The 12,543-nt window shown below is 39.5% G+C and overlaps 1 protein-coding gene across 4 annotated transcripts in view; it reads left to right on the top strand.

The window, feature by feature from the left end:
• Positions 1–12,543, top strand: part of LOC126325807 (clavesin-2-like) — a 142,863-nt gene that overhangs the window by 93,222 nt on the left and 37,098 nt on the right. The window contains exon 1 of one of the 4 annotated variants that reach the window (XM_049995305.1): positions 2,060–2,322. The exons of 1 other annotated variant lie outside the window; for it this stretch is intronic. In XM_049995305.1, the coding sequence (XP_049851262.1) occupies positions 2,274–2,322 (49 nt within the window). In that variant the 5' untranslated portion in view covers positions 2,060–2,273. Of the gene's footprint in view, positions 1–2,059; positions 2,323–2,849; positions 2,892–2,929; positions 3,669–12,543 lie in introns of those variants that run through there. 2 more of the 4 variants (XM_049995313.1, XM_049995290.1) reach the window with 2 other exon arrangements.

Genomic DNA, 12,543 nt, shown 5'->3' with positions numbered 1-12,543 from the left:
AGAAGAACTCCAGAATTTCCTCTCCAACCTCAACTCCTTTGGTTCCATCAGATTCACCTGGTCCTACTCCAAAACCCATGCCACTTTCCTTGACGTCGACCTCCATCTGTCCAATGGCCAGCTTCACACATCCATCCACATCAAACCCACCAACAAGCAACAGTACCTCCATTATGACAGCTGCCACCCATTCCATATCAAATGGTCCCTTTCCTACAGCCTAGGTCTTCGTGGCAAACGAATCTTCTCCAGTCCGGAATTCTTGAACCATTATACCAACAACCTGAAAACAGCTTTCCCATCCCGCAACTTCCCTCCCAACCTGGTACAGAAGCAAATAACCAGAGCCACTTCCTCATCCCCTCAAACCCAGAACCTCTCACAGAAGACGCCCAAAAGTGCCCCACTTGTGACAGGATACTTTCTGGGACTGGATCAGACTCTGAATGTGGCTCTCAAGCAGGGATACGACTTCCTCAAATCCTGCCCTGAAATGAGATCCATCCTTCATGAAATCCTCTCCACTCCACCAAGAGTGTCTTTCCGCAGTCCACCTAACCTTCCTAACCTCTTAGTTCATCCCTATGAAATTTCCAAACCACCTTCCCAACCCTCTGGCTCCTACCCTTGTAACCGCCCCCGATGTAAAACCTGTCCCATGCACCCTCCCACCACCACCTGGTCCAGTCCTGTAAACCGGAAGGTGTACACGATCAAAGGCAGAGCCATGTGTGAAAGCACCCACGTGATTTAGCAACTGACCTGCCTACACTGTGATGCTTTCTATGTGGGAATGGCCAGCAACAAACTGTCCATTCGCATGAATGGACACAGGCAGACAGTGTTTGTTGGTAATGAGAATCACTCTGTGGCTAAACATGCCTTGGTGCACGGCCAGCACATCTTGGCACAGTGTTACACCGTCCGAGTTATCTGGATACTTCCCACTAACACCAACCTGTCAGAACTCCGGAGATGGGAACTTGCCCTTCAGTATATCCTTTCTTCTCGATATCCGCCAGGCCTCAACCTCCACTAATTTCAAGTTTCTGCCACTCATACCTCACCTGTCTTTCAACAACTTATTTACCTCTGTACTTCCGCCTTGACTGACATCTCTGCCCAAACTCTTTGCCTTTACAAATGTCTGCTTGAGTGCGTGTATGTGCGGATGGATATGTATGAACCATTACACAAACAACCTGAAAACAGCTTTCACATCCTGCAACTACCCTCCCAACCTGGTGCAGAAGCAAATAATCAGAGCCACTTCCTCATCCCCTCAAACCCAGAACCTCTCACAGAAGAACCCCAAAAGTGCCCCACTTGTGACAGGATACTTCCCAGGACTGGATCAGATTCTAAATGTGGATCTCCAGCAGGGATACGACTTCCTAAAATAATGCCCCGAAATGAGATCCATCCTTCATGAAATCCTCCCTTCTCCACCAAGGGTGTCTTTCCACCGTCCACCTGACCGTAACCTCTTGGTTCATCCCTATGAAATCCCCAAACCACCTTCCCTACCCTTTGGCTCCTACCCTTGGAACCACCCTCGGTGTAAAACCTATCCTATGCACCCTCCCACCACCACCTACTCCAGTCCTGTAACCCAGAAGGTGTACACGATCAAAGCCAGAGCCATGTGTGAAAGCACCCACGTGATATACCAACTGACCTGCCCACACTGTGACGCTTTCTATGTGGGAATGACCACCAACAAACTGTCCATTCTCATGAATGGACACAGGCAGACAGTGTTTGTTGGTAATGAGGATCACCCTGTGGCTAAACATGCCTTGGTGCACGGCCAGCACATCTTGGCACAGTGTTACACCGTCTGGGTTATGTGGATACTTCCCACTAACACCAACTTATCCAAACTCTGGAGATGGGAATTTGCCCTTCAATATATCCTCTCTTCTCGTTATCCATGAGGCTTCAATCTCCACTAATTTCAAGTTGCCGCCACTCATACCTCACTTGTCTTTCAACATCATCTTTGCCTCTGCACTTCCGCCTCAACTGACATCTCTGCCCAAACTCTTTGCCTTTAAATATGTCTGCTTGTGTCTGTATATGTGTGGATGGATATGTGTGTGTGTGCGAGTGTATACCTATCCTTTTTTCCGCCTAAGGTAAGTCTTTCCGCTCCCGGGATTGGAATGACTCCTTACCCTCTCCCTTAAAACCCACATCCTTTCATCTTTCCCTCTCCTTCCCTCTTTCCTGATGAAGCAACCGCCGGTTGCGAAAGCTCGAATTTTGTGTGTATGTTTGTGTTTGTTTGTGTGTCTATCGACCTGCCAGCGCTTTTGTTTGGTAAGTCACATCATCTTTGTTTTTAGATATATTTTTCCCATGTGGAATGTTTCCCTCTATTATTTATTTATATATATATATATATATATATATATATATATACAACACTGGAGAAACGTTTTTAACATATCCTCATACATAAGTATTGTGATGTACAAAATCACTTGAAAGTAGAAGATAGAACGTTTCTGATTCACTTATAAACTATAGCTAGGATAGGAGTAGAGGGATAAGCATTATCGCCACATAATGAATCCAACACAGAATGTTGTACCCCCTACTTGTAGGTATTACTTCTTTTTCAATGCACATATAGTAAGTTCCTCCTCTCCTTTTATGGGATAAACATTGCTACCCACACCATCATTTAATCAGGAGTATCAAGATGGCGCCGAATGAAAAGTGTAACGACATGTAAGCAATGCAGAAAGCGTGTGATAAAAGGAATCTTATGCGTAAAGTGTAATTTTTGGCTTCATGAGAAGTGCGCAAAAGTGAACCTGAAATTCATTAGTGACGAAGTTCCGTGGACATGCACCGACTGTTTACAGTGGGAAACATCAGAACTTGTAAGTACCATAAAGTCAAAAGCAGAAATAATTAAAGTGCTTCAAAGTGATATCGGAACTCTCAAGAAAGAGATTCAGTCTCTGAAAGAAGAAAACGCAAAGCTAAAAAGCGAATCGGCAAGCTGTGTATGTGGAAACCCATTACAGAATCAAACAAACAAACAAATGGGAGGACTCATGTGCGCAAATTTCGCTGCCGAGCAAAAAACAAAACCATGTGCACATTCCGGCAAAAACGTGGCAGAAAGCGAAACATGTGGAAATTCCGTAAACTCACGCGTGCAAACTCCGTTACTGAGAAGTAAACAAACCTGTGTAAGTTCGTATGTGCAAATCCCAGTGAAAACAGTGGCGGAAAACGAATCGTGCGGTAAATCTAATAGTAAATATAACTGGAAAACTGTGACGTATAAGAAAAAAGATAAATGTGAAAGCAATCCAGCAAAACAGATCGTCAAAAGTGATTTCTTTGTGATTGGCGACTCGATATTAAAAAATGTGGTGGTTCCGAACTGTAAAGTCGATGTTCGCTCTGGAATCCGACCACATCAGATTGTGAAACATTTCAGTAACATTAGGAACACTGAAAAATCCAACCAAAACAACAACGATTCCAACACAAACTTTAAAGCCGTGATAATTCACGTAGGGACCAACTCTATTAGAAGCAGCAGACAAGAAGAAATCATAAATGATATTCGTAATGTAATTCGGTCTGCCAAAGATTTGTATACAAACTCCAGAATTGTTATCAACGGAATTCTACAAAGAAGATCGGTGAGTAACGCGTATATTAACAAAATAAACACTGGCATCAGGGAACAGTGCGACGAACTTGGCGTTGTATTTGTTGACCCAAATAAATTTCTCGACGACAAATGTCTTGGTAGGGATGGCTTGCACCTAAACAGACTAGGTGCAATTACTTTCAGCAGAATGCTCCTGGACTTATGTAAAATTATAAAAAATAAGGGAAACTAATACAGTCTGCAGGGGGTGACTATCCAAGAATACCATATGCAAACAAAAAACACAAGTGTAATCGTAATAAATAAGCAGTTGAACCAACACAGAACGACATTAAAACGAAAAAAAGTGGGAATGCGAATAGTGTTAGCAAAAATTACTTAACAGTTGTTCACCAAAATATATGTTCCCTAGCAAACAAGACCCAACAGCTAGAAGTGGAGCTGGAGTCTACAGAGTGCTCATTTGTTTGTCTCACTGAGCATTGGTGCAGTGAGGCTGAAATTAATCAATTAGTTTTGCAGTCTTATAATTTAGCGTGTGCATACTGTAGGACTTCTATGAAGTGTGGAAGGTGTTGTATTTATGTAAAACAAAATTATCAGTATAAGACCAGAAGCGACTTATGTGTAATCAGTGAAGATCAACATTTTGAACTGGCAGCAGTTGAAATCAGAGACAAATACAGGTGTAGGAATTTGATTATCTTATGTATATACAGATCTCCTAGTGGAGACTTCAACATCTTTCTCTCTAAACTTAATCATGTTCTTGACAAGATATCCACTCCAAAGAACCACATTCTCATATGTGGAGATCTAAATGTAGATAAACTGAATCCTGATGCTACATGGGACTCATTACTAAGTCTTGCTCAAAGTTTCAATCTAGTTCCAATAGTTAACAGTGCAACAAGAATAACAAAATACTCAAAGACAGCTGTTGATCAGGTATTAACAGATTTAGGCAAAGAAAACTGTGAGGTGGTGGTAGCAGAGCTAGGATTATCTGATCACTCAGGTCAAATCATTACTATAAAAGTGGCTCCAGAAGAAACAAAGAAAAGGCATATTTACAGACGAATTTTTTCTAAACAAAATAGATATGAGTTTGCCAAACAGATAGCAGGACTAACATGGGACTCAGTATACTCAGAGGTAGATGCGAATGAAAAATTCAAAAATTTCATGACATTGTTTAAATTAAATTTTGAAGAAACATTTCCCAAAGTGTTATGTCCATTATCAACAGCAGGAAAAAACAAGTGGGTCACAAAAGGCATCAAAAAATCGTCTGAAACACTAAAGTACCTGAGCTCCATTAAACACAGCCAAACTAATCCTGCTTCCTCACTCTTTTATAAAAGATACAGGAAAACATATAGGAAAATATTGCTTGCAGCAAAGAGAGCTCATAACTCCAAACTGGTGCTCTCTGCTAAAAACAAAAATAAGGCAGTATGGAAAATTGTAAAGCAGGAAACTGGTACCAGGAAAGTGAATCTGTCAAACCTGAAAATCAAAGAGGAAGGGACTGTAATAAAAGACCCAATATATTTGGCAAACTATATAAATGATTATTTTAGTAGCATAGGAAAAAAATTACAGGAAAATTTTTTAACAGCCCCTCAGGTCAAAAAGCCAAATAATGGTGTATCACACTCGATGGTGTTATTCCCTACAACACAGGAAGAAGTCTACAAAGCAGTCAGCAAACTGAAAAACAAAAACTCAGCTGGTCTGGATGAAGTCCCCATTTTTATAATTAAGGACTGTATCAAGAGCCTACTTCCACCTTTAGTTGATATTATAAATCAATCTTTCAAGCAGGGCTACTTTCCAGACTATTTAAAATATGCTAAATTACTACCTCTCTTCAAAAAAGGTGATGCAGGAAAAATTGAAAATTATAGGCCAATTTCTCTACTCTCATGCTTTGCAAAAATATTAGAAACTATTATGAAAGATAGGCTAATGAATTATTTGAATAAATACAACTTACTGTCTGTTGACCAGTTTGGATTTCGATCAGGGAAAAGCACAGAATCAGCAGTAGCACACCTCACAAATCACATTCTAGAAGTTAGATAAAGGGAACTACACAACAGGTATATTTCTTGATCTAACTAAAGCGTTTGATACAGTAGACCACAACATAATGTTAAATAAGTTAGATGAACTGGGAATAAGGGGACTTGTGAAAAAGTGGTTCCAGTCATATCTAAAAAATAGAAGACAGATAACTGAAATCTCACATATTTCAAGTCGCTCAAACTATATTGTAAAGTATACTTCAGACCCAAATTATGTAAATATAGGTATCCCACAGGGTAGTGTCCTTGGCCCAATACTATTCCTCATTTACATAAATGACTTCCCACAGAGCATTAAGCGTGGACAAACAATATTGTTTGCAGATTACTCAAATGTACTAATCAATGACAAATCACCAGATGCACTGAAAGAAAAAGCCGAACAAACACTAAACAGTGTACGTGAGTGGGCATCCAATAATAAACTAACACTAAATTAAAAAAAAAAAAAAAACAAATGCTGTAAACTTCTATGTCTGCAAAAAACCACACTATAACAACTTTAAGTTAAACGATGAAACTATAGAATGTGTAGACTACACAAAATTTCTTGGTATGCATGTTGATAATCAGTTAAAGTGGGAGGAACATATTAAAATACTTAGTAACAGAATCGCTACAGCATGCTATGCTCTCAGAATTCTGACTGCAGTGTGTGATACTACATGTGTCAGATCTGTATATTTTTCTTATATCCACTCTGTTATTACCTATGGAATAATATTTTGGGGAGTCAACAGTAAAAATATTCAAATAGTTTTCAAATTACAGAAAAGAGCAATTCGTATAATAACCAAGAGTGGCAGTAGGGCTCACTGCCTTGAACATTTCCAAAAGCTGGAAATCCTAACTGTCCCCTGTGAATACATTTTTCAAAGTATTATGTATGTAAAGAAAAATATTGACTGCTATGTTAAAAATTCTTTAATACACAGCTATGGAACCAGAAACCAATACAATCTGCATCTAGAGAGAAAAAATAAAGTTAAAACGCAGCAGAGCTTGTTGTACAATGCTGTTAAATTGTATAATAAATTACCCCAAAATATAAAAGATGTTGGCACAATTGGACAGTTCAAAACAAAACTAAAAAAATTTGTATTAAATAAAAGTTATTATGCTGTAACGGACTATCTGAATTAAAACATGTAGTGAAATTAAAGTAGCCTGCATTGTAATACATGAGGAAATAATTAAAATATGAAATCCAAAATTTTACAGTACTATAAGAAAATTACATAAGGATATAAAACTAATGTAACATACATAAAAATTTGTGTAAATATTAATTTTATGTGCATAATTTGTAGGTATATTGTATTGTATATGATTTTGCTGATGAAATCCACACAATGTAAATTGTTACATGGATTAATAAAGAAATCAATCAATCAATCAATCAATCTCACTAGAGTTAGAAATTACACTTGTCTTCTTGTTGTTGTGGTCTTCAGTCCTGAGACTGGTTTGATGCAACTCTCCATGCTACTCTATCCTGTGTGAGCTTCTTCATCTTCCAGTACGTACTGCAGCCTACGTCCTTCTGAATCTGCTTAGTGTATTCATCTCTTGGTCTCCCTCTACGATTTTTGCCCTCCACGCTGCCCTCCAATACTAAATTGGTGATCCCTTGATGCCTCAGAACATGTACTACCAACCGATCCCTTCTTCTAGTCAAGTTGGGCCACAAACTCCTCGTCTCCCCAATTCTATTCAATACCTCCTCATTAGTTACGTGATCTACACATCTAATCTTCAGCATTCTTCTGTAGCACCACATTTCAAAAGCTTCTATTCTCTTCTTGTTCAAACTATTTGTCGTCCATGTTTCACTTTCATATATGGCTACACTCCATACAAATACTTTCAGAAACGACTTCCTGACACTTAAATCTATATTCGATGTTAACAAATTTCTCTTCTTCAGAAACGCTTTTCTTGCTGTTGCCAGTCTACATTTTATATTTTCTCTACTTTGACCATCATCAGTTATTTTGCTCCCCAAATAGCAAAACTCCTTTACTACTTTAAGTGTCTCATTTCATAATCTAATTCCCTCAGCATCAACTGACTTAATTCGACTACATTCCATTATCTTCGTTTTGCCTTTGTTGATGTTCATCTAATATCCTCCTTTCAAGACACTGTCCATTTCATTCAACTGCTCTTCCAAGTCCATTGCTGTCTCTGATAGAATTACAATGCCATCGGCATACCTCAAAGGTTGTATTTCTTATAACTGCCATCTGGTTTCCATACAAATTGTAAATAGCCTTTCTCTCCTTGCATTTTACCCCTGCCATCTTTAGAATTTGAAAGAGAGTATTTCAGTCAACATTGTCAGAAGCTTTCTCTAAGTCTACAAATGCTAGAAACATAGCTTTGCCTTTCTTTAATCTTTCTTCTAAGATACGTCGTAGCGTCAGTATTGCCTCCCATGTTCCAACATTTCTGTGGAATCCAAACTGATCTTCCCTGAAGTTGGCTTCTACCAGTTTTTCCATTCGTCTGTAAAGAATTCGTGATAGTATTTTGCACCTGTGACTTATTAAACTGATAGTTCAGCAATTTCCACATCTGTCAACACCTGCTTTCTTTGGGATTGGAATTACTATATTCTTCTTGAAGTCTGAGGGAATTTCACCTGTCCCATAGATCTTGCTCGCCAGATGGTAGTGTTTTGTCAGGACTGGCTCTCCCGAGGCCGTCAGTAGTTCCAATGGAATGTTGTCTACTACCGGGGCCTTGTTTCAACTCAGGTCTTTCAGTGCGCTGTCAAACTCTTCATGCAGTATCATATCTCCCATTTCATCTTCATCCTCTTCAATTTCTATAATATTGTCTTCAAGTACATCACCCTTGTATATACCCTCTATATACTCCTTCTACATTTATGCTTTCCCTTCTTTACTTATAACTGGGTTTCCATCTGAGCTCTTCATGTTCATACAAGTGGTTCTCTTATCTCCAAAAGTCTCTTTAATTTTCCTGTAGGCAGTATCTATCTTACCCCTAACGAGATAAGCCTCTACATCCTTACATTTGTCCTGTAGCCACACCTGCTTAGCCATTTTACACTCCCTGTCGATCTCATTTTTGAGACGTTTGTATTCCTATTTGCCTGCTTCATTTACTGCATTTTTATATTTTCTCCTTCCATTAATTAAATTCAATATTTTTTCTGTTACCCAAGGATTTCTACAAGCCCTTGTCTTTTTACCTACTTGATCCTCTGCCGCTTTCACTACTTCATCCCTCAGAGCTAACCATTCTTCTTCTGCTGTATTTCTTTCCCCATTCCTGTCAATTGTTCGCTTATGTTCTCCATAAAATTCTGCACAACCTCTGGTTTAGTCAGTTTATCCAGGCCCCATCTCCCTAAATTCCCACCTTTTTGCAGTTTCTTCAGTTTTAATCTACAGTTCATAACTAATAGATTGTGATCAGAGTCTACATCTGCCCCTGGAAATGTCTTACAATTTAAAACCTGGTTCCTAAATCTCTGTCTTACCATTATATAATCTATCTGATACCTTCTAGTATCTCCAGGCTTCTTCCATGTATACAACCTTCTTTTATGATTCTTGAACCAAGTGTTGGCTATGATTAAGTTATGCTCTGTGCAAAATTCTACCAGACAGCTTCCTCTTTCATTTCTTACCCCCTACTATGTTTCCTTTTCTCCCTTTTCCTACTCTCAAATTCCATTCACCCATGACTATTAAATTTTCATCCCCCTTCATTGCCTGAATAATTACTTTTATCTCATCATACATTTCATCAATTTCTCCATCATCTGGGGAGTTAGTTGCATATAAACTTGTACTACTGTAGTAGGCAGGGGCTTCATGTCTATCTTGGCCGCAATAATGCATTCACTATGCTGTTTGTAGTAGTTTACCTGCACTCCTATTTTTTTTATTCATTATTAAACCTACTCCTGTATTACCTCTATTTGACTTTGTATTTATAACCTTGTATTCACCTGACTGAAAGCCTTGTTCCTTCTGCGACTGACCTTCGCTAATTCCCACTATATCTGACTTTAACCTATCCATTTCTCTTTTTAAATTTTCTAACCTACCTGCCTGATTAAGGGACCTGACATTCCACACTCCGATCCGTAGAACCCCAGTTTTCTTTCTCCTGATAACTACGTCCTCCTGAGTAGTCCCCACCCGGAGATCCAAATGGGGGACTATTTTACCTCTGGAATATTTTACCCAAGAGGACGCAATCATCATTTAACCATACAGTAAAGCTGCATGGCCTCGGTAAAAATTACAGCTGTAGTTTCCCCTTTTTTTCAGCCGTTTTCAGTACCAGCACAGCAAGGCCGTTTTGGTTAGTGTTACAAGGCCAGATCAGTCATTCATCCAGACTGTTGCCCCTGCAACTACTGAAAAGGGTGCTGCCCCTCTTCAGGAACCACACATTTGTCTGGCCTCTCAATAGATACCCCTCCGTTGTTGTTGCACCTATGGTACGGCCATCCGTATCACTGAGGCACGCAAGCCTCCCCACCAACGGCAAGGTCCATGGTTTGGGGGGGGGGGGGGGGGGCACTTGTCTTACTACTATCATTACATTATTCTTACTTATGATTACAGTACATTTTTATACAAGTGGTTTTTTATCACCACCTGCTCTAGTGCGAGTCAAAACTGGAGCATTATCTAGTTTAAATGGTTTGATACAGAATTATAATCATCTCATGCATTCCTGTTGCTTGAATTTCTCCTACAATTTTTGTACCCATTCTGGCTATCCTCCACTGAACCATTCCTTGAATTTCTACTGTAATTAGTCCTGTTCATCCTATTTGCCTGAAATTCTCTCCCTGATTGATTGTTGTCATCCAAATTCCTCCTACAATCTTCCACTGAGGGCTTCACTCTCTCCAGTTTATCAACATAATTCACGAAATCTTTAATATTACCCCCAGCGGCAGGTACAAGCAGTTCTCTAACTTTCTGAGGCAACTTAGTTACTAAGCACATACTTATTGATTCACTACTTAGCTCTTTGTCTAAATATTTCAGTTTGTTTATCCAAAGCTGACAGAAACCTTTCACAGTACCCTTCCTAGAGTAAATCTCCTTCCTCCCCAAAATTCACTCAAAATTCTCTGCTGCTTCTCTTTGGACCAATTTTCATCTAAAATTGCTTTCTCATAAATATGCCACAAAGTACAACTATCAGCTACCTGAGCTGCCCATCCAGAAGCAGCCCTGTACTGTAGTTCTGATAAGATTTCTTATGTAATTTTGTGCGTGTAGATCATTAAACCCAATTTCTGGGCCCATTTGTGCTCAATGAATTGCCCAGTTAGCTATTTGCAATATCTATCTGGTCAATCCAATGAGAGGGCGATGTGACGAAGCAAGCTGGGATATTTTTACTTCCCCTCTTCTTTTGCCACCTGCCTACTTAAATTCGTTTTTTCTCTTTTAACTAATTACCGTTGCTGTGTGGTGTTGAGGTTTTGAACATTGATCTCACCATGGGCATCGGTAGTGAAGCTGCACATCATGCAGCCCATTGCGCACAGTTTTGAGTTGTAACATGACATCCTGTGGCTGCACGAAAAGCATTATTCAACATGGTGGCATTGCTGTCAGGTTTTCTCCAAGCCATAATCCGTAGGTAGTGGTCATCCACTGCAGTAATAGCCCTTGGGCAGCCTGAGTGAGGCATGTCATCAACAGTTCCTGTCTCTCTGTATCTCCTTTATGTCCAAACAGTTGCTTTGGTTCACGCCGAGATGCCTGGACACTTCCCTTGTTGAGAGCCCTTCCTGGCACAAAGTAACAATGCACACACATTCAAACTGCAGTATTGACTGTCTAGGAATGGTTGAACTACAGACAACATGAGCCATGTACCTCCTTCCTGGTGGAATGACGAACTGATCGGTTGTCAGCCTCCCTCCGTCTAATAGGCACTGCTCATGCATGGTTGTTTACACCTTTGGTTGGGTCTAGTGTCTCTGAACAGTCAAAGGGGCTGTGTCTGTGATACAATATCCACAGTCAATGTCTCTCTTCAGGAGTTCTGGGAACCAGGGTGATGCAAAACTTTTTTTGATGCGTGTTATAAACTGTAACTCTTACCCTGCAGTCAGATAGTCTATGCATTGGCTACAATTGCTAGTTACTAAAATACACAGAAATAGAAAATAAAAGATAAATGAATAATTTAATAACAATAGTCCTATTCTAAGGTTTGTAATTGATGCACACAGAAGAGAAATATGTTGGGTAAATTTTGTTCAAGAAAGGACATCTGAAATAAATGGAAGTGGTCCTACAATATTCAGTTAAAATACAGACAGAAAATATCCTCACCAAATGGAGTAAAGTTAGGTAGGTAATGATACAAGAATGGAAGCAATGTCCCCCAATTAAGTAGTTATCAAAGCCTCGCAGAAACTAAGTCCATTTTGTGATCAGAATACATGAAAGATTCATCTGCTCAAAATAGTCCAAGGTCCAATATGATGATCCACAAATTAACATATATGATATCAAGAATAGTAACCCATGCTCTGCCTATTCTCAGTTCTGTAAATCAAGTGGTTGAAGTTAGAGACATATTCTGGAACACATTCAGACCTCTCAGAAAATGTAGTCCCTTCAGAAGCTAAGATATTCACCACCAAGAACCAATCAGCTATATGACTGAATCAGTTACTTCAGGCAGGTCTGCCTTCTTCAAGATCTTGACATAATGTCCAGAATTGCTGCAGTGAGCTCTTCACTTGAAAAGTTCCAGTCTCCACTTTACTCCAACAGTGTTATCTCACTACCCAAC

Source organism: Schistocerca gregaria, chromosome 2 (assembly GCF_023897955.1).
Source record: "Schistocerca gregaria isolate iqSchGreg1 chromosome 2, iqSchGreg1.2, whole genome shotgun sequence".
NCBI classification, from domain to species: Eukaryota; Metazoa; Arthropoda; class Insecta; order Orthoptera; family Acrididae; genus Schistocerca; species Schistocerca gregaria.
Note: the sequence above shows the minus strand (reverse complement) of the source record. Positions and strands in the feature narration are given on the sequence as shown.